The sequence below is a fragment of the Sodiomyces alkalinus genome (genome assembly GCF_003711515.1).
Source record: "Sodiomyces alkalinus F11 unplaced genomic scaffold SODALscaffold_4, whole genome shotgun sequence".
NCBI classification, from domain to species: domain Eukaryota; kingdom Fungi; phylum Ascomycota; class Sordariomycetes; order Glomerellales; family Plectosphaerellaceae; genus Sodiomyces; species Sodiomyces alkalinus.
In genome coordinates, this window is record NW_021167082.1 from 435663 (window position 1) to 460810 (window position 25148).

The 25148-nt window shown below is 55.0% G+C and overlaps 10 protein-coding genes across 10 annotated transcripts; 5 read left to right on the forward strand and 5 right to left on the reverse strand.

Moving 5' to 3' along the window:
* Positions 1-128: 128 nt before the first annotated feature.
* SODALDRAFT_332435 (SAICAR synthetase) lies at positions 129-2355 on the forward strand. Its single transcript, XM_028611707.1, has 11 exons — positions 129-259; positions 408-457; positions 527-558; positions 686-864; positions 962-993; positions 1088-1121; positions 1180-1494; positions 1617-1657; positions 1726-1746; positions 1865-1908; positions 2011-2355. Exons 1-11 carry the CDS (start codon positions 192-194, stop codon positions 2131-2133), a joined length of 939 nt encoding a protein of 312 aa, XP_028466802.1. The 5' UTR covers positions 129-191; the 3' UTR covers positions 2134-2355.
* SODALDRAFT_276112 (arabinogalactan endo-1,4-beta-galactosidase) lies at positions 2351-3400 on the reverse strand (the record flags this gene model as incomplete). The annotated part of the gene is made up of 1 exon (XM_028608001.1): positions 2351-3400. One exon carries the CDS (start codon positions 3398-3400, stop codon positions 2351-2353), a length of 1050 nt encoding a protein of 349 aa, XP_028466803.1.
* A 611-nt stretch (positions 3401-4011) lies between these two features.
* Positions 4012-5340, reverse strand: SODALDRAFT_332437 (NADH:ubiquinone oxidoreductase 13.4kD subunit). Its single transcript, XM_028611708.1, has 4 exons — positions 5218-5340; positions 4967-5072; positions 4476-4677; positions 4012-4381 (listed from the first exon to the last, which is right to left on the reverse strand). Exons 1-4 carry the CDS (start codon positions 5266-5268, stop codon positions 4330-4332), a joined length of 411 nt encoding a protein of 136 aa, XP_028466804.1. The 5' UTR covers positions 5269-5340; the 3' UTR covers positions 4012-4329.
* A 244-nt stretch (positions 5341-5584) lies between these two features.
* Positions 5585-7870, forward strand: SODALDRAFT_332440 (hypothetical protein). Its single transcript, XM_028611709.1, has 4 exons — positions 5585-5888; positions 5966-6037; positions 6106-6386; positions 6478-7870. Exons 1-4 carry the CDS (start codon positions 5619-5621, stop codon positions 7463-7465), a joined length of 1611 nt encoding a protein of 536 aa, XP_028466805.1. The 5' UTR covers positions 5585-5618; the 3' UTR covers positions 7466-7870.
* SODALDRAFT_332441 (dihydroxy-acid dehydratase) lies at positions 7711-10405 on the reverse strand. The gene has a single exon (XM_028611710.1). It carries the CDS (start codon positions 10046-10048, stop codon positions 8027-8029), a length of 2022 nt encoding a protein of 673 aa, XP_028466806.1. The 5' UTR covers positions 10049-10405; the 3' UTR covers positions 7711-8026.
* A 1867-nt stretch (positions 10406-12272) lies between these two features.
* On the forward strand, positions 12273-14417 carry SODALDRAFT_350265 (MFS general substrate transporter). The gene is made up of 3 exons (XM_028613467.1): positions 12273-12697; positions 12801-13760; positions 13858-14417. Exons 1-3 carry the CDS (start codon positions 12480-12482, stop codon positions 14240-14242), a joined length of 1563 nt encoding a protein of 520 aa, XP_028466807.1. The 5' UTR covers positions 12273-12479; the 3' UTR covers positions 14243-14417.
* A 1860-nt stretch (positions 14418-16277) lies between these two features.
* On the forward strand, positions 16278-18064 carry SODALDRAFT_358848 (hypothetical protein; the record flags this gene model as incomplete). Its single annotated transcript, XM_028614128.1, has 10 exons — positions 16278-16361; positions 16502-16583; positions 16639-16825; positions 16961-17094; positions 17210-17282; positions 17351-17556; positions 17671-17683; positions 17755-17790; positions 17914-17930; positions 18033-18064. The coding sequence occupies 10 exons, from the start codon at positions 16278-16280 to the stop codon at positions 18062-18064; spliced, it is 864 nt and encodes a 287-aa protein (XP_028466808.1).
* Positions 18065-18767: 703 nt separating this feature from the next.
* SODALDRAFT_358849 (hypothetical protein) lies at positions 18768-21516 on the reverse strand (the record flags this gene model as incomplete). The annotated part of the gene is made up of 13 exons (XM_028614129.1): positions 18768-18859; positions 18939-18979; positions 19079-19201; positions 19312-19442; positions 19553-19613; positions 19752-19996; positions 20427-20459; positions 20540-20572; positions 20628-20675; positions 20791-20839; positions 20943-21101; positions 21161-21240; positions 21391-21516. 13 exons carry the CDS (start codon positions 21514-21516, stop codon positions 18768-18770), a joined length of 1221 nt encoding a protein of 406 aa, XP_028466809.1.
* Positions 21517-21660: 144 nt separating this feature from the next.
* On the forward strand, positions 21661-23401 carry SODALDRAFT_339506 (high-affinity nicotinic acid transporter; the record flags this gene model as incomplete). Its single annotated transcript, XM_028612863.1, has 3 exons — positions 21661-21895; positions 21951-22054; positions 22208-23401. The coding sequence occupies 3 exons, from the start codon at positions 21661-21663 to the stop codon at positions 23399-23401; spliced, it is 1533 nt and encodes a 510-aa protein (XP_028466810.1).
* Positions 23402-24072: 671 nt separating this feature from the next.
* On the reverse strand, positions 24073-24879 carry SODALDRAFT_323486 (hypothetical protein; the record flags this gene model as incomplete). Its single annotated transcript, XM_028609807.1, has 3 exons — positions 24073-24146; positions 24291-24481; positions 24590-24879. The coding sequence occupies 3 exons, from the start codon at positions 24877-24879 to the stop codon at positions 24073-24075; spliced, it is 555 nt and encodes a 184-aa protein (XP_028466811.1).
* Between the last annotated feature and the right edge of the window lie 269 nt (positions 24880-25148).

Here is a 25148-nt window from a genome sequence, read left to right on the forward strand (position 1 = left end):
TTGCAGCAGAGTGACAGACTTTGGCTGGAGGCAAGCCGCATGCACATATTGCCCCTGAGCCCCTGAGTCCCGAGTCGTGAGTCCCGAGTCCCGAGTCCCGAGTCCTGCGTCCTGACTCACTCGATCAGACTCGATCTCGCACATCCTCTCCAACAGTTGGGCCGTCAACCGTCAAAAGAAACGACTTCACAATGTCTTCCGAGGCCCTCACTACTATCCCTCTAACCTCCCTTACTCGCCTGTCTCAAGGCAAAGTCAGGTATGGATGAAATCCCCCCGGGGAACATGGCCCCTTCCTCCCCACCGCGGGCTCAGCTACCCTCATGAGCGACTACTCAAGGACTCGCTATGCGACTTTGAATTGGGGGCTAATACGCATTTTTTTTCTTCTTCTCCCTGTGGTCTAGGGACCTCTTCATCTTGCCCGACGGACAGACACTTCTCTTTGTCACCTCCGGTATGATTTCCTCGTGAGGCCCCTGCCCCGTGTTGTTTTCCCCAGCTCCTGATATGATGGGACCCTTAGACCGTATCAGCGCATACGACGTTATTCTCAAGGTGAGGTCAGCCCCTGGACTACACCTACGATGCTACCAGCATTGATTCCACACTATCCCTTTCAGAACTCGGCCGCCTATTCTCTGGGACAATGTTCGTACATGTACTGACAGGAAGAATTACACAGAATGGAATCTCTTCCAAGGGCCACATCCTGACGCTTCTATCGGCGAAATGGTTCCAAGTGCTTTCCTCCCGAGTACCAGGCTTGAAGCACCATTTTCTGAGCCTTACTCCTCCTCCGGCACCTGAAGTAGTCGCTCCTGAGGAGCGGGATATGCTTCGCGGAAGGTCCATGATAGTTCGGTACAACTCCCTTGGTCTTTCAAGATTCCGTGGTGGGAACCCAGGGATGACGAGCATTCGTTCAAGCTTCTGGAATGCTGACTCTACAACCTGGTAGTCGTCTCAAGATCTTCCCCATCGAGGCAATTGGTAAGGAAATTCTCTCATCATGAAAGCAAAGAAAAAAAAGAAAAAAAAAAAAGGCATCCGTCTTGGAAACCAAGCTGACATGTCACAATTATAGTGCGTGGCTACGTCACAGGAAGCGCCTGGGCAGAGTGAGTCGTTTCCTCTCCTCGAGATGGGATGCATGAGCTCTTCTAACCTGTTTCCCAGATACGAGAAGGACCAGACCATCCACGGCCTCGCACAAACCGCGGGCCTATCGCGCTGCGAGCAGCTCCCCCAGCCCATATACACGCCCTCTACCAAGGCCGAGCTCGGCGACAAGGACATCAACATCTCCCCGGAGCAGGCCCGGGAGATCGTGGGCGATCAATATGCCTCGCGGATCGAAGAGCTAGCTCTCGCATGCTACAAAGCAGGTGCCGCCTACGCAGAAGAACGCGGCATCATCATTGCCGATACCAAGTTTGAGTTTGGCTTGGATGAAGAAACGGACGAAATCTACCTCGTCGATGAGGTTCTCACGTATGTCCCACCCTTGATGCTCCATGCCTGGTCTTGAGACCATGGGGGAAGGGGAAAACCCCTCCCCCGACAAGACCCCGTATTCCACCCCTATGGCCGGATGCTGACATGAAGCCATGCAGGCCTGATTCGTCGCGTTTCTGGAGCAAGGCCGACTACCAAGGTACGGAATTGTCCCGCGGGACCCCGAGTCGGACCGGTCAGTGTAGAGTTTACTAACATGTCTTGCAGTCGGACGGGAACAGGACTCCTGTACGTGCTAACCGCGAACCCCCCCCCCCCCCCCCCAATTTTAGCAAAGATTTATCTGAGCTATGGAGCACCCAGGGCCCTCCGAAGATGGGGCACGCAATGCTAACATACCCTTTAGTCGACAAACAGGTGCTCAGGAACTGGTTGACGTCGAATGGCTTGGTAAGTTCATCCATGTTCATTTTCTATGGCCAATGCCCGGGAGCTCCAGGACGCCACAACCCATCCGCTCGGCTTCCTGGAAGATTGCTAATAGCTAAATAGAAAGGAAAGGAGGGCGTGGCGATGCCTCCGGAAGTCGTGGAGAAGACGAAGGGACGTTACCTGGAAGTGTACGAGCGGCTGACGGGCCAGACTTTGGAAGAGGCACTGAAGAATTTGGATTAAACATGGCCATGCTACGGCGCGTTGTTCTGTCGACCAACAACGCCCCTTGCCTCAACTGGTACCCGGCCAAGCTTGGAACGACCACATCTCGGCCATATCGTATTCAATAGGTAGCTAGGATTTCACACAAGGTATCTTGGATGGAGATAGCTTCCATAAAGTATCTAGCCACTGTCAGCTGTCAGGCTTTGAGCAAGACATCTCTATGACCACCTGCCTAAATCTGATGGAAAACAGAAAGACTAGAGAGCGCGTCTCCCGGCCAAGAAAACAGAGTGTTGGACTGGCACGACGACCCCAGAGCCTGGTTGTTCATCCAAGCCGGCTCCCAGTAATACAGCCCTACACCGCGCGGGGTGCTCTCCACCACGTTCGCCACGCGGCGGATAAAGTCCGCCTGGCCCTGTGCCGAGAAGGGAATGCCCCTGAGGTCGCCGGGGAAAGGGTACGCGGGCGAAGGGCACGAATGAGGCCAGTTGATCTCGGCGACGACCATCTCCTTGCCCCAGCGGTTCGCCATGTTGCGCAGCGTGCTCTGCAGGGACGACAGCGTGGCGCCGTCGCCGTAGAAGGGGTAGTACGAGACGCCCATCATGTCGATCTCGGACAGCTGGAGGGGCCCCGCGGCGAGGACGTTGTCGTACCACCACTCCTGCGCGCCCCAGTCCCAGCCGTTGTCGAGGTGGACCATGATCTTGGGTTGCGGGTCCAGGCGCGAGTCGCGGATGCCCCAGGACGCGGAATCCAGCAGGCGCGCGATGTTGTGGAACTGCGACGTGCGGCCCGTGGGGAAGAGCAGGCCCGAGCGGATCTCGTTCCCGATCGAGATGATCTGCGGCTGCACGCCGGCCGCCTGGAAGGCGTTGGAGATCTCCAGGGTGTAGTTGTACAGCCGCCACGAGAGGTTGTCGATGTCCGTCGGCCACCCGGAGGGGATGCGCTGCTGGCCCGGGTCCGCCCACGTGTCGCTGAAGTGCAGGGTCAGGTAGATGCCGAGGCCGCGGGTCCGGGCGCGCCGCGCCAGCTGGAGGTTGTAGTCGAGGTTGTACTCCCCGTTCCAGGGGTTCACCCATACCCGCTGCCGCACCGAGTTGACGCCGTTCGCGGCGAGGATGTTCTCCAGCGGCTGCTCGTGGCCGTTGCTCCTGTAGCGGATCCCCGCCCGTTCCTCCACCAGGACGGACGACCAGTCCACGCCTTTGTAGGTGAGGGCGTTGGCCACCGAGCTGAGCGCCAGGAGCGCAGCCGACACGAAAGAGAACCGCATTTCTGAAAAGCGTTCCGCCTCTCTGTTCTACCGTGCCGAGATGTGTCACGGAAGACGTGCGGCCATGGATGAGAGTGGCTGTTGGCTGCATGTGATGAAATTCAAGCGGGGGGATGGAATGAATTTGTATGTCCTAGACACCGTCAGTCAGCAAGGGTTTAATATAATTACCCCATGTTCTTCTCCTTTTGACACTTCCTCCGAGGCAGTTCATTAAGCCAAGCCTCTCATACGAGCGCTTACCGACCCGTTCTCGGGAGAATGATGTCTTCGATGGTTGCCGTCCCATTCCACGAGAAACAAATGAACAAGAGTTTGCGGGGAGAAGCAATCATCCAATAATGACGGTCGAAATTGACCCGGTTCTGCCGTTTCCTTGCTTCGGCTCTTCTTCCCCCGTGTCCTGGATGGGATGGGATGGGATGGGATAGGATCCACTCAGCTCTGGTTGCACCCATGGAAGGTCACGAGGAGGGGCTATAGTGGTGATACTACCTAGGTAGCGGTAGTCATTGTCTGCCGTGCATTGTGTTTTCAAAAGAACTCTAGCTTCTGGACGTTGTTAGCGTTGGCGTTTTCAAGATTCCGCTTTTCACGATGCGACGGAAGGGGCCCGATACTACCCTATCGACCCCCCCCCCGGGCCCCCGAAACGTAACAAACTTGACGATACCCGTCTCTCTGTCTTGCGACCGAAGAATGCGCCTATGGGACGTCCCGCGACAGTTATCTCGGCGGCCGAGGAGCGAGGAGAGTTTGTCTCCATCGAGATACCGGGTGCCCTTGGACGAACACGACTGTCCGGATCCTATCCATGCGAAGGCAACGGGATATTTTGAAAGGCAAGTGAAACAGTTATATACACTTTCATGCCACGCCAACCAACCCGTCTCTCATGACCTGACCTCCCCACCGAGATCCATCTCGGCTCACTGCCTCTCCACGGCCTTGGGCTCCCAAGACGTCAACTTCGGCTTGGTGCTGCGGAGATGATTAGTCGACTGACAGTCTCTTCTCTTCCTCTCGTCCACCTCCGCCTCCGCCTCTAGCCCAGACTGAAAGCTGTGGAACTCACGTATTATAAGTTATGTAGTTGCCGCTGGTGGCGGTGAAATTGGGCGTCGCCTTCGGGAGATCCCATTTGTTGCCGCCTGTTCGGAGGAGGGGGTCCTCGGTGGGGGACTTGTCGACGCCGTAGGACATCCAGGCGTGCCAGCCCGGCTCGATCTGGGCGGCGTCGTAGTCGTGTTTCTTGTATTCTACCCAGCGGGTCCGGACTGCGATGTTGGGTGGGCAGGGGCCGACGAGTTAGCCAATTTTCCTGTCCGTTGTTGTGCCGACAACGGCAAACAATGCGGATGCCGACATGTGGCGAAATATATCTTCGTCCGTGTTTCTGTCCCTCGCTCTGTGGCTCTCCATGATCTCTCGTACCCCCCCACCCCCCGGGGTCTCCCATCTTCCTTCTCTTCACAATCCACTTTTACTATCCGTAATCGTCCGACGGCAATGCAACGCGCATAAGAGGCGAAAAGAACGGGGTATCAGAGGCAGGACGCAACGTACGGGGCAGCTCTTCGTTGTTCTCAAAGTACTTGTTTCCGGCACGATCTTCGCCTACCAGCCGGCCAGCCTTGGTGTCGCCAATGTACACCATCTGGATAATGTAGTTCTGTTTCCGCGTTGTCCGCAAAGTGCGCGAAGCGGATAGGTTAGCAATTGATTCGGAATTTCGGCGGTCCGGGCTGATGGCGTGGGCGGACGGGGAATGGATGCCAGCAGTGCTAAGGCGTAGGGGACGAAGGTAACTCGCGCACCTTGAGGCCAATCTTTCGCAGATTGCTCAGCGTTCGTGTGATGGTCGACATCTTGGCGGATTGAGGCGGTCGCGGTGCCGATTGACCTCGAGAAGTTGGGTTGAAATGTCGTCGACGGAGATGATTGCGGTTGAATCGAATCTCGAACTCGAGGCTCGGGAACTTCACGATGGTGACCGGGTGATCACGTAATCACACCTCCCGGGAAAACGTATCGCCGTGCCAAAATCTCTAGCCAATGGTTGAGCTCAGATTTCTTAATGCAGAAGAGTTAATTAAGGTACATATCGATATCGGAATTGATTGGCACTTTTCGTCCTGCCCCCAGGTCCTTTGTCAACTTGCAGTTACTGTGCAGTGTTTCTTGGGACTCGACTCGGTCCTGCGTTTTCTCTGTAGACATGATCGTAAGGGGAGCATGTCGGTGCGCCCCCAAACTCCGAACATCCGCGATTAGGAGTCGACCTTCGTTGGCGCAGCTGCCGCAATGTCGCCGATACGCGACGCCGTCTTCGTCTTCGACACCTGCGGCGAGTGCATCGACAGGTAGCCAAATCGGTGTCCTCGCGCCCTTCACGAGCGAGCTTGACCGGATTGCGCCTTCGTTTGATATTCACGGGTCCCAGATTCACATCATTCGTTCTCCAACGGATTTCTACGAGACGCTCAAGGTACGCCGACTGCCGGGAGATGACCGAGAAGGGATCTTCTCCTGCTTCGGAAGAGCACGCTGTCTGACTGGCAACAGGAAAGGATACGAAATGCCCGAAAACGCATCTTCCTTTCGACCTTGTACATCGGCAAGACCGAGAAGGAGCTGGTATGACCAAAATCAACACGATTGCCGTCAGTGGGAGAAGCCTGGACAACAAGACTGAGTGAGCTTAGATTGCGACGCTACAAGACGCACTGCGACAGAACCCCAATCTCGAGTTGCACATCATCACAGATGCCCTCCGAGGCACGCGCGAAGCCCCCAACCCGAGTTGCGCGTCGTTGCTTGCTCCCCTGGTCGAGGAGTTTGGCCCCGACCGAGTCGAAATCCGCATGTACCACACCCCCAACTTGACGGGTATACGAAAACAGTACATCCCTCGTCGCATCAACGAGGGATGGGGTCTTCAGCACATGAAGCTGTACGGTGTCGACGATGAGATCATCCTCTCTGGGTACGGACGACTCTTGCTCCTCTTCTTTTCCCTCTCGCCGCCGTCGAGACAAAAGACGGGCATGGGCCTTCCCTTCTAACCACGCATATAGAGCGAACCTGTCGACGGATTACTTCACGAACCGTCAAGATCGGTACCACCTCTTCTCATCCAAGGAAGTAACCGACTATTTCTGGAACATCCACCGAGGTGTCGCGTCCTTCAGCTTTCTCGTCCAACCATCCAAAGACAAGTCCGGATTCACTTTCACCTGGCCCAAGTCGAACCTGGCACCGTCTCCGCTAGAGCATCCAAGACAGTTCGTCGGCAAGACCACATCCGCCATAGGCGCCTTGATCGCGCCGCCTTCCAAACAACCCCCCCCGCGAAACACACCCGACAGCAAGGAATCCGATGCAGACACGAGGGTCTACATGCTCGCGCAAATGTCTCAGCTCATGAACCCGGACACCTCCACCGAGCTCCCCGCCGTCACCCACGTCCTACGCACCCTCGCCTCCCCCACCTTCGCCGGCTCCTCCTGGACCTTCACAGCCGGCTACTTCAACCCAGCCCCCTCGCTCACCAAACTCCTCCTCTCCACCGCCTCGTCCCACAACGTCGTCATCACCGCCTCCCCGCACGCCAACGGCTTCTACCAATCCCCCGGCGTCTCCGGCCTCCTCCCAGGCGCCTACACCCTCCTCGCCCGCCGCTTCCTGCGCGCCGTCCACCAGACCGGCCGCGACCGCGCCATCGCCCTGAAGGAATGGCGCCGCGGCACCGTCGGCCACCCCGGCGGCTGGACCTACCACGCCAAGGGCCTCTGGGTCACCCTCCCCGGCGAGGCCCACCCGGCCCTGACCCTCGTGGGGAGCTCCAACTACACGCGCCGCAGCTACTCGCACGACCTCGAGGTCGGGGCCCTGGTGCTCACGCGGAACGAGAAGCTCAAGGAGCGCTTGGGACAGGAGCAGGCTTGGTTGCAGGAGTATGCGAAGCCGGTGACGAGGGATGACTTTGCCACCAATGAGAGAAGGGTCGGTCTTAAGGTCAGGATTGCTATGTGGATTGTGAGTCTCGTCGGGGGGGCTCTGTAGGCCAACCAGGGACGTACGTGCGTGTACTTTGTACAACAGGCGGTTTTTTTCGCTCTAGAGATAGATATACCCTGGGTTGTGTGAAAGCTCGGGCTAGACTTTTAATCTTATGCTCTTGACATTCTCGTTGTCTTGTATCGTCTGCTTTCAAGATGATTTGCGCATGAGAAATTGAGCTCCTGCCGGTGGGTGAGACCATGGCGTAAACATCTCTCCTCGACCCTACAGGAAGTATTTGGGTGACAATCAGTAGTACGTATTCTATTTTCTGGCCACGACAATGATGTAGGTATCTTAAGGTAGAGAAACCAGGAGACAACCCAAGAAAATTATTCTAAATCGACTCGGCAGACACCGCTTCTAGCCACCCAAGATCCCTTGCTCGTTCCCATCCCCGTCCGTATCCGTCCTATTTTCTAGAAGAAAAAAAGAAAAGAAAAAAAAAAGAAACGAAAAAGAAACGAAAACGAAAAAGAAAAAAAGAAGAAAAAACTCCAGCCTAACCAACCCAACCCAACCCAACCCAACCCAGTGCAGTGCCATACTCGAACAGAAACAAGCCTAATGATTATCTCTCGGAGCGGGAAAGTTCTGAGCCACCCTCTGGAACTGCACAGCTCTTTTCAAAACCATGCCCTCGCTCAACCCACCGACCTCCCTGCGGAAGATGTCCTGCCAAGGGGTGTGACTCGGAGGGATTTGGTAGCCTCCCTTGGCCTCCAGCTCCTTCCGCCGGGCCTTGAGCTCGTTCTCGGGAAGGAGGATGTCGACTCTCCGCTTGTCGAGGTCAACCCTCACCCTATCGCCGTCGCGGACGAGGGCGAGGTTCCCCCCGTCGGCCGCTTCGGGGGTGGCGTTGAGGATGGAAGGCGAGCCCGAGGTGCCGGACTGGCGACCGTCGCCGATGCAGGGGAGGTCCCGCACCCCTCGCTTGAGGAGGTGGCTAGGCGCGTGCATGTTGACGACCTCGGCGGCTCCGGGATACCCCAGGGGCCCTACGCCGCGCATGATGAGGATGGTGCGGCGGCCGATGGCGGCCTTCTCGACGCGGTCCTGGTAGTCCTCCGGGCCGTCAAATACGGCCACGGGACATTCAAAGGCGTTGGGGTCGGCCGGATCTTGGAGGAACTCTTTGCGGAACGCGGGCGAGATGACCGAGGTCTTCATGATGGCCGAGTCGAACAGCGTGCCCTTCAGATGGATAAAGCCGGCGTTCTCCTTCATGGGTTCGGAGAACGGCTTGATGGTGCGGCGGTCCCAGGTGTGCTTGCCCCGGACATTGTCGCCGATGGTGCGGCCGTTGCAGGTCACGGCTTCCGGGTGGGGTAGCTTGCCGGCATCGAGGAGGTCGGCCATGACGGCGAGCAGGCCGCCGGCGCGGTAGTAGTCCTCGCTAAGCATCTCTCCGGCGGGCTGCATGTTGACGAGCAGGGGGATGGCGTAGCCCAGCCTGTCCCAGTCATCGAGGTCCAGCGGCACGCCCACGTGCTTAGCGACGGCGTTGAGGTGGATCGGGGCGTTGGTGCTGCCGCCGATGGCAGTGTTGACGACAATGGCGTTCTCGAAGGCGGCGCGGGTCATGATGTCGGAGGGCTTAAGATCCTCGCGGACCATGTCGACGATCCGCAGGCCGGTGTGGTAGGCCATCTGGGAGCGCTCGCGGTAAGGGGCCGGGATGGCGGCGGACCCCGGCAGGGCCATTCCCAGGGCCTCGGCGAGGGCGTTCATGGTGGAAGCAGTGCCCATAGTATTGCAGTGGCCTGGAGATGGGGTGCCACTGCAAACCATGTCGGTCAGCTCGTCGGCATCGATCTGACCGGCGGTGTACAGGTCCCGGGCGCGCCAGATAATAGTGCCGGACCCCACTCTTTCGCCTTGGAGCGAGCCGTTCAGCATGGGCCCGACGTTGAGGCAGATAGCAGGGATGTTCATGGTGGCGGCGGCCATCAGGCAGGCCGGCGTGGTCTTATCGCATCCGGTCAGCAGCACGACGCCATCGAATGGATAAGCGTAGAGGAGCTCGACCAGTGTGAGGTAGGACAGATTGCGGTCAAGGGTGGCGGTGGGTCGGCGCGTGGTCTCCTGAATGGGATGGGTGGGGAACTCGAGGGCGATGCCACCGGCCGTCCTGATACCCTCCCGTACGCGCTTGGCCAGTTCGAGGTGATGCCTGTTGCAAGGGGAGACGTCGGAGCCAGATTGGGCGATTCCGATTATGGGTTTATTCGAGGACAGTTCTTCCTTGGTGAGGCCGTAGTTGAGGTAACGATCCATATAGACCAAATGCAGACCTCGTTCGTCGGTCCGGTTGAACCATTCTGCGGACCTTAACCTCCTGCCTTTGCCCTCGCCCTCGCCCTCGCTCTTGCCCTCGCTCTTGCCCTTGCCCTCGCTCTTGCCCTTGCCCTTGCCCTTGCCCTTGCCACTATCGGAAGATTCGACGGTGAGCTCTGATAACTGTTCTTCCAGCGCCTTAGACCGAGCGCGCAACTTGGACAGCTCGGCCTTGTAGTCTTCGATGTCGACAAGGGGCCGCTCGGCGCACGCCGAAGAGCAATCGGCGCAGGGCGTTTCACACGTCATGGTGATGGATAAGCCTTCGGAAGTTTGATCTCTAGTGTCTCTACGGGAGGAGAGATGATTTTCTCGGACCGGTGGGATAATTGGTGAGACGAGACAGACGAGATCATAGAGAAGCGCACGAGATAGAGCATGGAGAAATCAGATTGAAGGAGAGAAGAGGCGGGTTGAAGAAATTTGGAATGGGACACAAGAAAGGCGGTCGATCGAGACAAAGCACGACTTGTTAGTCCGATAGTAGCCTCAACCAATCGAACGGCTTTCCCATTCCTGGATTACCCAAGCGGGCCGAGATGGATCTTCGACCTTGGAGTCATCGTGTCCACTCTCGACATGGCAAAAGACCGAGGATCGGAGACGGGTGTAGGGAAAAAATAGGAAAAAAAATAGAAAAAAAAAAAAGGCTGAAGCCACCGAGCTCTAGTAAGTGAGTTTAGTGCAGAAAGGGGTTGCAAGGTGACGAAGTGCGGGGATGATGGTGATGTGACGGGCTAAGGAACACAAGGGACAATGAGCTGAAGGAGGGGCAGAAAAAAAAAAGGGGAAAAGAAAAGGAAGGGAAAAGCATATGAGGGGATTGATAACAAAATGGAGGAAGGTGAGTGGGAGTTTCGGTGGGGGGAGTAGGGCAAGACTATCTGACGTGACGCCGGGGGATTGGATACTGGGTTTTCAGCCGTTTGTTTCATCCCTATCTGTTCCTCCCACATGTTATTTCGACGGCGGGGCTGGAGAAAACTACCGAGTAAGAAGTCGTTGCACCTGTCTGGCGCTGACGAAACGCTATCAACGGGTGAATTAGGTGGGGGCAGTGTATCCCCACAACCCAAATGGCCATAAGGGTGCAGGTGGGGAGCTTTGGAGTGGGTGCCTCCTTCTCCAACTGCCGCAACTACACTACGTGTACCTTAGGCATAGCTAGGCCAGACCAAACGATTCGCTTCACCTGAAGGCAAGACCCACGGGCGTACAAGACGAGCACCTACCTCGTATGTATTAGGAAGGTCCGAATGACTCTTGGTGAATGGGCTTCACAATGTCGTCATCTTTTCCCATTTCCGTATCAGCAAATCAGCGTGGTCATTGTAATTCGAACTGAGCTGTCGAGTTCAAAGTTCACCACACTGACCACAGCAGTCAATACTCGTACGGAGAAAAGCTCGTGCGACACACAAACGACAGACGGCGTTGCTGTCAGACCCTACCACCCAAACTGTCGGCTCGCTGCAGATCCCCTGTCACCCCCCATTTCTTCCCCGCAGATCCAGAGACTCAGAACGGGCCTTGACTTAATTACCGTGCCATCTCGTCGGTACTTTATTTCTTCTTTTTGACTCCTCATTAAACCCCTACAATGGTGCCTCGGTCCCAATTGGCTTCAATTGGCAAGTCGACATACGGACAAGTCGAACCCGGCCCCCGACTTGCCTCGTTGGCTCAACTGTTATGACCAATGCGCTCGGCAACCATGGTTGTGCCGCTTTTCAATTCGAGGACAATGGACGGACGATGAAAACCCCTGTTCTTTTCAGAGACCGAGACCAAACTACCGAGATTATATTACCGCACACCGAGCAATCAATCTTCTACACCTACTTGTCCCCCGCCCGATACCGATACAAACAAGCAGAAGCCCTATGTACGGTACGCAACCCCTGACAAAGGAGCCGCTAGGTTGATTGGCCTCCTCCCACCGCATCCTGATGGATCTGCAATGCAACGTAACCTTCCTTAGACTTGTGAATCCACACGCTTGGGCTGGCTTATACATATTAGTTCGACTTTGACAATGGGCGCCTGACCGATGATACTTTGCAGGTCATCCTACAGAAGTATTTCATACTCGAAGGACAGAGGCAAGTAGCCTGTATCACGGCCCGGTACATCATTACCTATACAAAACCCATAAGCCGCTGGGCTTCCGATAAATACGAAATATTCGTATCTATTGAAGATGGCATGCTTGCTTCGAGGGCGGTTGCTGTTTGCAAACAAGCTTCATTAATGCATGACCAGGGCTCGCCTGGTCGTGTCTCATTACCCCCTGCAGGAAGGACATTAATTTTAGATAAGGTGCATACCTTAATTATACCTATACGTTGCAAGTACACATTGGCAGCCTTGTGCAATCTCACTGGGGGCAACCAAGAGAATTAGAGAGACGGAGAGCCCGAATCCTTCAGCTTCCCATCTTTCCACAGTGGTCTCTTTTCCTCGGATGCTGACCCTCACACGAACATGAGCAACTCCATATAAAAAGAGCACATCGAGGACGCGAAGATATGTTGACATGTTGACATTGTTTGCGCGTTGAACTGCGAACCAGCTGCGACATCTGATACCGTCTGTCCTGATCAAGACTTTCTCACGAGGAGAAAATCCAATCACTGGTCGGCGTGTTGCATCTAACGCACAGAAAAGCAGCAACAGCAACATGCACGAGAAGGAGAGAGGTAGCAGTGACGACGTCTCGCGCGTCGCTACTCTCCAGGCATCTGTCCATGCCAACGAAGACGCTCACTTGACCCTATGGGAGTCGTTCAAAAAATACAGGCGTGCAGTCATGCACTGCATTTTCATGACCTCGGCCATCCTCTTGTACGGCTACGACTATGTCATCATCGGAACCGTTACGGCCATGCCTAGTTTTCAGTCAGTGATTCACGCAACTCGTCCTTATCTCACCAATCTCATTCCGATCCCTTCCTCTCCAATGTGCGGAAAAGAGCAATCTAACAAGCAAACCCACAAATAGGCACGACTTTGGCGAGCTACTCGGCGGCGAATGGATCTTCCCCTCGCTTTGGTTTGGGCTCTGGGCCTTCATCTCCCCCGGTCTGCAGATGGTCGGCGCCCTTCTTGGGGGGAAGTTTCAGGACCGCTTCGGCCGAAGGGCATCTCTCGCAATGGGTTCTCTCCTCTGTGCGGTCGGCGTGGCCGTATGCTTCGTATCCAACCTGCCCAACGATATCGACGGTCGCCGCGGGATGTTCCTGGCCGGCAAGGGCATCCAAGGCGGTGCGATCGGCACAGTCATGGTCACGGCCATGACATACATGTCGGAGATCCTACCCCCGAACCTACGCGGACCCGTCTTGGCCTTCTTCCCCATCTTCACCCTGCTCGGCCAGCTCATCGGCGCCCTGGTCATCTTTGCTTCCATGGACCGGCCCGACGGCTACGTCTTGGCCTTCGCGTCGCAGTGGCCCTTTTCGGCCCTGGCCTTGGTCGCGGCCATCATCATCCCCGAGAGCCCGACCTACCTGGTGCGGCGAAACCACGAGGAACAAGCGCTCAAGGCGCAGAGGAGGCTTGGTTGCATCGGCGGAGATCCGGAACAGACCCTGGAACGCATCCGGGCCGACATCGCGCACGAGAGGCGTCTCGCCAACGCCACCTACCAAGACTCCTTCCGCAAGCCGAACCGCCGCCGCACCTTCATCATTATGTTTGCCAACACCCTCCCTCAGCTCTTCGGACTAACGCTGCTTTCCAAGGGGAGCTACTTCTTGCAGGTCGTGGGGTTGAGCCCAGATATGAGCGTTCTTATCCTTATCATCGGCGTCGTGTGCGGCTTGATAGCGAATATTCTCAGCATCCTCGCCCTGGCCAGCTTTGGACGGAGGCCGCTGATCTTGACAACGCTGTCCATCGCGGCCGTTCTGTGGGCGAGCACGGGCATTGCGGGCATATTCCGCGGCACAGTGGCTGCTTGGTAAGACTTCAAGTCTCCTTTTGGATGTAGAGAAAGGGGCCGCCTTTCCTTTCGTCTCCCCGGTAATACGAAGTACTGACGCACTCTTAACTGCCAGGTACACGGCGGCGAGCCTCGTTGCGATAAGTGTAGTCTGCGGACTGGGCGCGTGGCCCGCATCCCAGGTCGTGGCGGCCGAGACCTCGGCATTGCACTTGCGCGGGAAGGCGCAGGGGATAGGATGGTTTACGTCCGGGGCGGGCTATGCCGTGTTCGGGCTCGTGCTGCCGTACATGTTCAACCCGGACCAGGGCAACCTGCGCGGCAAGACCGGCTTCGTCTTCGCTGGGCTGTGCGTCCTGGCGGCTGCGGTGTCTTTCCTTTACGTTCCGGAGATGAAGGGACGCACAGCGGCCGAAATTGACCGCATGTTTGAGCAGAAGCTGTCGGCTAGGGAGTTTGCGAAGTGGAAGAACCCGAACGTCCCCGAGAACGGGGAATAGGGGACGATCGTTTCTGGAGCACTGGCTCAATGGAGGTTGGCATATGTTATTTGAATATTATTTAATGTTCCAGAGCTCCGCGGGGTTTCCGAGTCGCTAACGTGGAAGGGAACAATGTGAAGGACACAGTGGGTTTTTTTACGGACTTTACCCTCACCATAGCATCAGAGCAAGTGCACTATAGCCTCTTCCATGTTCAAAGGCTTCATATCACAGGACGAAATCAACAAAGTCCTAGTGACCGAGAGGAGGTGGTGAGACTCGACGAACAGGCACTGACCACAGGAAGGACTGTGACCCTGTCTAGTCGTGCTAATTCGAGCCGTTGATCTGGCTCCAGTCTTCCAGATGCTCCCGGAGCAACAGAAGTCGTGGACCTACACTGAACAGACGACGTCGTATGCTGGTAGATGGACGGTTTGGGAAGACCACCTTGTACACGTGTAGTGTACATTATTCCAGAAGTTCCCGCTGACGTAAACAAAAGCCAAGCGTTCGAGTTAGGTACCTACGGTTACCTTCGGCATGTCCACAGTCCCTTTGACAAACACCATGTCCATGGTGATAAGTCAGGACTTGCGATGACGATCATAGGGTCCTCCCCTGACGTCACTGCCAAGAGCAAAGTCGCCGCACTGAACGCCACTGATGCCAACTTAGATGCCAAAAAACTCATCGCATGGAAGTTTGCAAGAAGCCAACTGTCAACAAAAAAGAGAGATGAAAACAAGTATCAACAATATGGATACTTGGCGCCATGATCAATTTGAAGGCGATTTAGCCCAGACACCCCGGAGGACACGAGTCAGTCATTTTGGTTAGCGCTCATGGATAAGTGTAGACAGGAAGGGGCCCAGGGAAAATCGTCTGATGCTAGGCCCATGGACGGTCAGAGTCAGCGCGCTTCCTTTTGCTAAGGCAGATTTTCCAACGCTGGCCTAAGAGCTAACCCAAGTTCGATCGGTTCCCCACGGTGGGTATTGGGTCGTCTGAAAGCTGGCGGACTTTGGTAGTTGGATGGGGCTCAACGAGACCGCTTGAATCGGAGCACAAACCACTCGCCCGCTGTCGCCGAACTAACACGGGGAGGGCCGGGGGGCGATGAAGGTATAAGTATGAATGCTGTGGAGTCTTTGTATGTTTTCATTGTTGTGATGAATTCGCGGCCACACCCGCAAATACCATACTCATTTCATATGCAGGAAGTGCCATGCTAGATGGCAGCGTAGACAATGAGCCACGGCTGTTTCCCCGTCCTGTGCAGCCGTGCTCACATTGGATGCTGGTTGGATGTTGGGACGGATGGGTTCAGTGGTCAAGACTCAGAAAACCGAGATGAGGTTGTAACGGAAAGCGCACGACAAGACGAGACATCTTCGGACTCGACAGAAGCATTGATCTTCTTCAAAACGCAATGGACGGAGCCATTTCCGAGTCATAAATGCAGTTACCCGTAGTAGGATTGATCTGGGACGTTAAGATGTTCTGGGTGAGAGCGTTGAATAGGCTTGTTAGAGGGCACGGTTTGTCTGTTTCCACGACAACGTAAGCCAAAGAATCTCTAATATTGGATTGTGGGAAAACATGTCTGTTGAACATGACGTCGCGAATAAGACGTGCCAAACTCACTTGAACCCAGAATGTATCCCAGCCAAAAGCGACGGAAGGGTGATTCCAACAAAACGAACCACAGGACAAGGGAGCCAGGGAAGCGCGTTATCAGATGTCTGAGTTGCTGTTGCCGATTTGGTGACCGAAGACGATAGTTCGTAAGCTAAAGTGACGGAAAGTAGCCAGAACGAGTCGAGTAAACGCTGTTAGTGGTAATGCGGTCGCGGCATCGCCTGGTTTTCTGATGATTGGGAACACCGGACCACGCCACCACTATGGGGGTACTGTACTGGAGGGACGACAAGTGAATACGGCTTCAACTCGCGGCAGTGAGGGTCACTGGTCGGTCGCGTGAACCATAATAGACATGGCAGCAGCTCATGCTTCGGGTAAAAAAGCAGTTGAGGATAAAGAATATGACGAGATGGAACACGCCATTCTCTCTCTTCTCGACAGGTTCAAGAGGGGGGTAACCGGCGCCACGCTGACGAGACCACCGCTAGTGAATGTAAGTGCGAAACTCAACTCCAAGAAGCCTTAGAAAAGACACAGAAGACACAAAAATAATTAAGAGATGGCTCGAGTATCGTGCGCATCTCCTCCAGGGCTGATCCGATCATCGATGTTGATCTAACGACGAGGTTTGAGTCGTCCAACGCGCTCGAACAGAGTTCCGAGTGCCCGAAAGACGGCATCTCCATGATCGGTCGCCCAGACCGACTCAACCGAGGTTAGGAATGAGATGGCCCCAAATTTAGAAGCGGTCGTATGTCCCTTCGTCCTAGGGGCTCCGCGGTGGATGACTTTCACGCGTCTTCCACCCCCCTCCCCCGGCGTCCCCGGACCCCAGCCGCACAGCGGAGCCCCGCTTCCACCCCGTATTTCAACCCCAGACGAATACCCCCGGACCCCAGATCCCAGCATGGAACTTGCACCAAATAAACAAAGCAATGCAAAACAAGACATCTTTTTGTCATGTAACTTATCTCAAGGAGATTAAACCATTTTGCTTGTGTAGCGGCCAGCGCTAGGGAGATGGGAAAGGAAGGGCAGTGCGCCCACGTGGCCTAAAGCGTCTAAATTTTCCTCCTAACCGTTTCTTCGCAGAGCCCCGACGAGGCATTGCTTCGATTGGACGCCACTCGACGCCACGTCCGGAGGAACTATAACGTATCTGGAAGCAACGGGAAGCAATAAGCAGCAGAAACGGTCGCCGGTAGTCCGACTCGGCCAAATGAAAGGTGAGGGAAGAACAAATGCTTCGAAGCGTGTTTCGCCATAGTCGAGAGGGTTGGGTACCAAAGTGGTTGTGGTGGTGTAATTACATGTTGTGTGTGCGACTCATGCGCATGCAAGGGTCCATGGGGCACATCGTGAAACCACATGAGCATTCGAGCGATAGCGATATTTCAGCCCAGGGCTTGCTCAGGTTTGCTCGCACGTTGATTTCTGTTTTCCTTGTTGTGCGACTGTTATTTCCCATGTTGTACACGACAGAATCGGGCTGATGGGTAGTGCCACTATTCTCGAAGATGAGAGAACAGACGGGACAAACGGGTCGGATCCCGACGATTACGGGAGGGCGGCAGTTGCATTAGTGAAAGGTCTGATCGCCAAAACACATGGCAACTCGGACTCGTGCGCATTCGCTTGCATTGCGTTGTTCAAGGTCAACCTAGCGAAAAGAGCATTGCTCATGCTAGGTTGGAAAATCCATGCTGCGTATTCGTAATTTCGGGACTACTTCTCTTCGACTCTCTTTTTGGCTAGCGGGATGGGTCGTTTAAAGGGCCTCGTTGCCGTTTTGTTCAGTTGAGGCGTTGAAGCCAAGTAGGCACGCGATTCAGTCCCTACCCGTGCGGTAATTTACATATATTGACTGGAATGGCGGATAGACACAGAGACCGTCAGGAGTACCAAGGAGAGAAGTGGCCATGGTAAGTAGCTCGTCGGCTTACGTCATATTGCCCCGTCCTTCCAAGGTACAGACAGCTACTGAAAGTGAAGTCTGTGCCTAAGTACTGTGTACTTCGTATATCCGTTTGTCAATGTGACTGGAGGGACGATGACCTGATTGGTCAGATCACGAGCTTGGCATTAAGCTTAACACTATCCGTGGGTTAGTCCGTATCTAGTCTCGGCACTCGCTCCGGAAAAGTAACAAGTTTATTGCCCAAAGTTCCCACCAAGTATGAAGAACTTCGAAACTAGCAGCCAGAAGGGCGGGGGAGAAGATATCGCCGAACGTCTCTTATCCTAGGGAGTAGGGAGAAGAAGAACGAAGGATTGGGGGGATGCATACAAAACCCTCTTAACCCACTCATCCACCACCCAATAACAACAGCCAAAGCATGCTCGCTCGCTAACTGCCACCCTCTACAGTTAACGGCAAGCGAGGCTATATGTGGGATAATTATAACGGACCGTGTGTGAGATTTTGGATCAAATGAAGGCGATAACAAAGAGAAGACGGAGAGTTCTTCATCTTGGACTCTTGGACTTGGTAATTTACCTCTCCCGTTCAATGAACGCCTCAAGTGCCTTCGTATCCTTGTTTCCCTTCGACCGGCGCTAATACGCTTCTAGAAGTTCCCGACACGTGTCTCGCCGTCTTGGCACTGCGGCCTACGCCCGCGTACGAAGCGCCACAACAACGATATCGTGGGTGAGGCAGCGGGGCAGCCGGTGAGACACAAGCAGAAGACAGCTGCATTTTGAGGGGAAAAAAGCAAAAAGAGAAAAAAAAAAGGCAGAGGTTCTTGCGGCATTTCTAGTAAAGTATATATTGGAGAATTGGTGCTCTGTACCACACGCGTTCTCTCTATTTACGGATTCAGTACATGCAATGGGAGGGTTCGACGATGCAGAGAATGCCGGTGCCATTCAGGCATTCTGTCTGGCTCCCGGCACTCGTTCAAGAGGGGAAGCCAGCGATTGGAGGGTTCGGTGGCTGGGCCTGACAAGACTCGGCTTCTGGCTTCTGGGGCGATTTGGTGGCTTGCGTCTCTTCGGCGAAATGGCAGTTCGCGCACCCCTGCTAGCGTAATAAGCCACCATTCGGCTGTTCACTTCGGCATGGGTGTACCGTCCTTTCCGCGCACCCGCTCGAGGCAGGCCCAGGGTACCCTGGGCCAATGACAGCAGCAGGGTCGAGGGCAGGTTACAGAATTCTTCCATTCAGCCTGCTCTGTAAGTTGTAGGTTAAGGTAGTTCGCGTTCGGGGACCGAGATTCGTAGGATGACCGCCTATGTAGCGCACCGAAGATGGTGATTTGATGAATTGAATGGATTACATGCGTTCCGTACCCCATGCCGGCAAACAGGCGGGAGCGACATGGGTATGTAAGCCTGCGAATCAAAGTACAGATACAACGGACAAGCTTCGACATCCCTTGGACTGCGTATCCCGTAATTATCGTTTTATTCGACACGGTCGGGTCGCCCAGGCAGGGTTCTACGTTGTACAGCATATGGGCACGACGAAAAAGTCTGAATAGAGAGAGTTAGAGATGGTGAGACAAGGGCGCGAGAAGAGGGACGGAGGAGGAGAGGGGAACCGAGTAGATTCGTGTGGAGTCAGATGGGAGACCTATCGTGGAGGTCTCGGCCCAGCGACGCGAAGGCCAGATATGATTATAGGGTGAAAAGCAAAGCCTGGGGAAAACGGAGGGGAAGGGGTTAGACTCTGATAGTCATCACTGTGGAAATGCGAGCGATGGTGGAGAAGAACACTTGGGGAGTATGGGGCACGGAGGGTACGCTGTAACACTGGAATCAGTACACTAGTATTGAAGAGGCAGAGAAGAAAAGGGGGCAGAGAACAGTGGAAGAGAGTGAGATATTTCGAACCTAGGGGATGCCGCTTTCAGGACGTCGTCCCTCCGACGAGACAAAAGACAGCAACGGCTTCAGTTGTCGACAGTGGACGGCTGGCACGGCCGACGTGGTGGACGATGCCCTCAATTCAGCCAGGGCTCTCCTCCCACGGGGAAATGGGACGAGGAGACTAGGTTTATGCGGGGTGACGGTGAGGGGGAAAACGGGGGAGCAATGGCCAAAACGGGCCCCTTGGTTCGGCAGTGGGGGAGTAAAGAGTGGAGACACGATCGAAGTGGGGGGTCCGGGGGGACCTTCGATGCCAAACTGTTAAACATCCACCAATAAAAGGGGAATGATGTCGTAGACGATCCGAAGAAGAGGAGCACCGGGCAGAGGGAAGTTTTTGTGAAAGGCACGGCGTACGGTGTACTTGGCAGGGTGTGATAAACCAGGGGCGATAGGTGAATTACTCCGTGCATTCTTTCAGTATTGGAAAGGCAAATTTGTCGGGAAAACGGGCAAAGCAGCATATGCAGTCGCTGTATTAGACGCACAGACATTTTTGAATTTACTCCTTACAGACGGACCCGGTGTCATACCTAGACTATTTTCAGGTCGGACTCGAAAGTAAGGTAATTAAATTTGTTTTAACTTGGGTCTTGCGTCGGTCCTAGATTCTGATCTAACGCATAAGGTAGGGCACTGGCTGGCGGTTTACCGTAAGATCAATGATGTATCTGGGTACCTAGCTTACCTTGCGTGCTGAGTAGCCTGACCTGACGTCGTACTCAGATGCACAGTAGCGGGTACAGTACATAGGTAGCTTCGCGGGTCAGAAGCTGGTGCTCGACACGGAGTACAACGTACTTCAGAGCAGAAACTGCAAATGCGAGGCGGGTGCTGACCCACCCCAAGTGGGTATTTAGAGGTACACAGTACCTGTATTGTAACATACAATATTCAGGAGAGGTGGATGGATGGGGAAACGGATCTCCATTAGTTTCTTGGTCCCCAATCTAAGCACGAGCTACTATGTGCCGCCGACGTCGAGTATGAATGATATCTCTATCCCATGCATCCATATGCATCCATCTATCATCCATGGAGAACTCACACACCCACACGCCAAAGTCAATGAAGTCGGATCCCTGGCCTTGGAATGAGATACTCGAAATTGTGGATTCGAGTACTTGTACAACCAAGCTACGATAGAGGCGGTGGAAGTATCGCTCGTATGTAAGCTAGGTATACGTCAGTCCGAGTAGTGTACGTGCGACGTAGATGTATCATGTACAGAAGTGCCACTTTCATGTCACGTCGACGATCTTTGCAACGGAAGTACGAAGTACGAAGGAAGACTTCTTGTTCCAGGTTTCCCAATTCCCCATTCCCCATTCCCACTTCCCACTTCCCGTACCCCTGGTCGCTCCTCCCCCATTCGCATTTCATCATCCTCACCGGGGGGTCCTAGAGTCCTAGCTTCCTTACGAGCGAGAGAAGGTGCTGTGCAGGTCACACTCAAGAGTCAGGGTTCCAGCTGCATGGTCGCGGTCTTGTCTTAGGTTGTCCTGTCTTGGACCCGGGTCGTAGTTAGTAACTGCATTGCATGTCTTTCCTCCCCTCCAGAGGTCTTCATAAACCCTTTACATCCCCCCTCCCCACCGATCCTCTTCTCTGGATTCTCTCTCCCCCTCTGTCTCGCTTCCCAGTGTCCTCACAGGTCTTTCCTCTCCATCAGTCAAGCCTATCGGACAGCTCCTCTCTTTCTCCTTTTCAACTCCATAGTCCTGAGCTCTGAGTCCCGAGTCCTCTCGTAACTCACCCTCACTCATACTGTCGTCCATCTTTTGGAGCGAGCGTCTTACCCTGCCAGTGGCTTTATATCCCTTCTCCGTCGACTCTCCTTGAGATAGAGTAACATCACAGCGCTCATTTCCATTCGACATCAACAAAGGAGATCCGAGCCTTCAACCCATCAGGCGGCGACAATGGCGTCTAATAACGAGTTGCCATACACCCAGGAGGATGGGTTTAATGGCGAGAAGGACACGAAGCCCAAGGATTCCGACAACTCGTCCGGCAACATCGAGAACCTCGAGAATGGCCCCGCCGCCGATGCTGAGGCCGTCGACCTGGCCATCGAACGCGCCATCTTGCGCAAGCTCGATTATCGCATTGTACCTATGGTCATGTGGTGCTATCTCATGAACATGATGGATCGAGGTACGTCTCATCATTCGAGATGGCTTGTAGAGACTCGCTGACATTTACTTTCTAGTGAACATTGGTAACGCCCGGCTCTTCGACATGGAAGAGGACCTGGGCATGCAACAGGATGGCATGTTCCAGCTTGCCGTTTCTGTTCTCTTCATCACCTACTGCGTACGTCTCAACTGTCCAAAAATATTACCCCAAGAAAATGAGAAAGTAGAAGAGGAGAAGGTGAAGGGGGAAGGAAAAAAAAGAGAGGAAAACAAAACAAATGTCCTTGCAGTGCGCGACAGGGAGTGGATGATGCTAACTGAAGTCTAACAGCTCTTCGAAGCGCCCTCCAACATGATCATCAAGCGCCTTCAGCCTGCGCGCTATCTCGCCGGCCTGACCATCTGTTGGGGCTTAATCGCCACCTTCAGTGCCTTCGTTAACAACTTTGCCGCTCTTATCGCTTGCCGTCTGCTCCTCGGCCTTTTTGAGGCCGGCTTCTTCCCCGGTGTCGTCCTGTACCTGTCGATGTTCTACGGCCGCCGCAGTCTGGCCCTTCGCATCGCCTACTTCTACTCGACGGCCGCCCTTTCTGGCGTCGCCGGTGGTCTAGTCGCATACGGCATCAGCTTCATGCACGGCTACGCTGGCTGGTCCGCCTGGCGGTGGATTATCCTCATCAACGGTATCCCCACCGTCGTCACCGGCTGCATCATCCCGTTCGTGCTCCCCAACAGCCCGGAGACGGCCAAGTTCCTCACCGACGAAGATCGGGCCAACCTACAGCGCATCCACGAGGCCCAGGTCGGCAGGGCTAGGAACCTCAAGCATCTCGTCAAGGAAGACGTCTGGGACGCGGTCAAGGACTGGACCACCTGGGCCTACTGCTTCGCTCTGTTCCCCCAGCTGGCCATGCTGTACTCCTTTGTCGTTTTCCTGCCCACCATCATCCGCCAGATGGGCACCTGGAACAACGCCGAGACGCAGGCCATGACGGTGCCCGTTTATGCGGTTGGCGCCATCGTCTACATTACCTGCGCTCGTCTCTCGGATGTTACCCAGAGGAGAGGCTACTTCGTCATGGGTGGTCTCGTCTCGGCTCTCGTCGGCTACGGCATGCTCATTTCCAACCAAGGCCCCGCCGTCTCCTACGCCGGTACCTTCTTCGTGTCCATTGGTATCTTCACCACCGCCGGCATCTCCTTCGCCTGGGTACCCACCAACAACCCCCGTTACGGCAAGCGGGCGTTCTCTACCGGCATGCACCTCAGTATCGGCAACTCGTCCGGCGTGGCGTCTCCCTTCCTGTTCAGCAACGAACACGCCCCTGCGTTCACGCCTGGCTATGCGGGCAGCATGGGCATGCTGGGTGTCTCCCTCATCCTCAACGTCATCCTGCACCTCCACTTCAAGAGGCAAAACAAGCTGCGCGACGAGGGTAAGCAGGATTACCTGATGGAGGGCAAGACAGACATCGAGATTGAGGCTATGGGAGAGAAGAGCCCGAGATTCCGATTCGCTATCTAAGGGAAAGGCGACTATTTCTGCCTTTGCGAGCTTGCGTATCATGCCACACTAGAACGTAGGGCTCGGTTATGGGTCACATGTTGCGAGAGATGTTGAGCAAAGTCTCACTGATTTGAGATTGGATCATATGGCGGGAGGGCATACATGCTGTATCTATGTCACGTTAGATATTTAGAGCTTAAAGGCAGAGTGGATTCATGAGTGGATTGAATTAAGTGCTGTTTAGACGACATTTCTGCATGGCTGACACGAAGATGTTTGAACTCGGCGTGAAATGGCCGTTTAGGGGTAGTATCATTACCGAGGAGCGATCTCCCGGTCTTGAATGGTTCCTAGCCAGAGATGGGATAAACATTTTACACACTCGGTGGTAGTAGGTAGGTTGCTATTATACATTATACAGTATACTGAGTGCCATCGCCATCACTTGATCAGGCGGGTTTGTGTGTAAGAAGCTCGATCAGAGGTATCAGAGGCCAGGGGTTTGACAAGTCCTTGTTTTGAGAAGAAGTCCAAGGGACGCGAGGACTGAGAGACATCGGATGTGTGAGGCTACGGGTACAAGGGGGAGAGTACAGATACTTCGTACTTATGTCTTCGGTCTAATTGGGGTATCTATAGTATCCAGAAAAGCAGCACAACAAAACCAACCAGTTCCAACTTGCATGTCTTCAAAGAAACACAACAACAGCTGCCAACAACCCCCCGAGCGCCAGCGCCGACGCGACCAATCCGCCATTTCGTACTGTTTCGGCTCCAGAGCACGGGTCATTACGGTCATTACCCCGGTTGTTCCCATTCCCATTCCCATTCCCATTCCCATTCCTTCCTCCCCCTCCGGCTCCGGACCCTCCGGACGTGCGCCGGCAGTTGCGGTTATTATTCCCACTATTGCCTATCGGGTTCCTCGAGCCCCCTCCCCCTCCGCGGAGCTTCTCTTGTCCCGCCACGATGGTGACGGCCGTGAACCACGCGCTCGACTCGGCGCCGCCAAACACGGTAGGCGATGCTGTCGATTCGCCGTTTTGGGTGATGCTGCAGGTGGCCAATTCGCCGCGGTCGCAATCGAACGTGTCCGACCTGTGAGAGATGGCGTCGCAGCAGAGGTCAGCATACGTTGTTCCTCTTGGAAGAGAAGGGGTAGGTAGAAAGGGCAAAGCCATTCGCGACTCGCGCCTTCTCACTCACCGGAATCGGATGCGCATCGTCCCGTCGGCGTGCGTCAGCGTCACACCCGCAAAGTCGCCGCAGCTGGATGGATAGGGCGACGCGAACGACGAGATGCAGGCGAGCAGGTACTCGGTCGACTCGGGTGCCGCCGTGACGACGGATGCGTAGATGTCGCGGTTCCCTGCCGACGTCGCGCGGGATGGGAGCCAGAGGCTCGTTCTTGTGGTTTGGGTCCTGTCGCCCTGGGCCCAGGCGCCTTGGCTGAGTGCTGCCAGCAAAGCTGCTGCGATGAGAAGACGGATCGACATGTCGTAAAAAAAAAATTGTCCGTTGTGTTCTTCTCGACGTCGTTGGTTTTCCCTCTTGTTCCTTTTGGCTCGTGTGGTCAGGGTCCTCAGGGATAGTGTCGCAGACTCGCAGTTCCACGGGATCCTGAAATGTCGAGCGAGACTCACGTTCCCGACTCGGGGGAAAAAAAAAAGGGGGGGCACTGGGGGGGGAAAGGAAAGAAAAGAGCGGCCTCTTTGGTCTTTGGCAACCGCTTGCTGTAGGTACGACGCCTGGCGGCCTCTCGAAT

What these genes read in the sequence shown, in the direction of transcription:
- SODALDRAFT_332440 (XM_028611709.1), top strand. Translation starts at nt 5,619, where the DNA reads ATGATCGTAAGGGGAGCATGTCGGTGCGCCCCCAAACTCCGAACATCC. An exon ending in ATTTCTACGAGACGCTCAAG is followed by an intron (nt 5,889 to 5,965) that starts GTACGCCGACTG and finishes GACTGGCAACAG; the next exon opens with GAAAGGATACGAAATGCCCG. An exon ending in GATGAGATCATCCTCTCTGG is followed by an intron (nt 6,387 to 6,477) that starts GTACGGACGACT and finishes CCACGCATATAG; the next exon opens with AGCGAACCTGTCGACGGATT.
- SODALDRAFT_332441 (XM_028611710.1), bottom strand. Translation starts at nt 10,048, where the DNA reads ATGACGTGTGAAACGCCCTGCGCCGATTGCTCTTCGGCGTGCGCCGAG.
- SODALDRAFT_332435 (XM_028611707.1), top strand. Translation starts at nt 192, where the DNA reads ATGTCTTCCGAGGCCCTCACTACTATCCCTCTAACCTCCCTTACTCGC. An exon ending in ACTTCTCTTTGTCACCTCCG is followed by an intron (nt 458 to 526) that starts GTATGATTTCCT and finishes TGGGACCCTTAG; the next exon opens with ACCGTATCAGCGCATACGAC. An exon ending in CATACGACGTTATTCTCAAG is followed by an intron (nt 559 to 685) that starts GTGAGGTCAGCC and finishes AGAATTACACAG; the next exon opens with AATGGAATCTCTTCCAAGGG.
- SODALDRAFT_332437 (XM_028611708.1), bottom strand. Translation starts at nt 5,268, where the DNA reads ATGTCGACCATCACACGAACGCTGAGCAATCTGCGAAAGATTGGCCTC. An exon ending in TGCGAAAGATTGGCCTCAAG is followed by an intron (nt 5,073 to 5,217) that starts GTGCGCGAGTTA and finishes ACGCGGAAACAG; the next exon opens with AACTACATTATCCAGATGGT. An exon ending in AACTACATAACTTATAATAC is followed by an intron (nt 4,382 to 4,475) that starts GTGAGTTCCACA and finishes TCATCTCCGCAG; the next exon opens with CACCAAGCCGAAGTTGACGT.
- SODALDRAFT_350265 (XM_028613467.1), top strand. Translation starts at nt 12,480, where the DNA reads ATGCACGAGAAGGAGAGAGGTAGCAGTGACGACGTCTCGCGCGTCGCT. An exon ending in ACGGCCATGCCTAGTTTTCA is followed by an intron (nt 12,698 to 12,800) that starts GTCAGTGATTCA and finishes ACCCACAAATAG; the next exon opens with GCACGACTTTGGCGAGCTAC. An exon ending in CGCGGCACAGTGGCTGCTTG is followed by an intron (nt 13,761 to 13,857) that starts GTAAGACTTCAA and finishes CTTAACTGCCAG; the next exon opens with GTACACGGCGGCGAGCCTCG.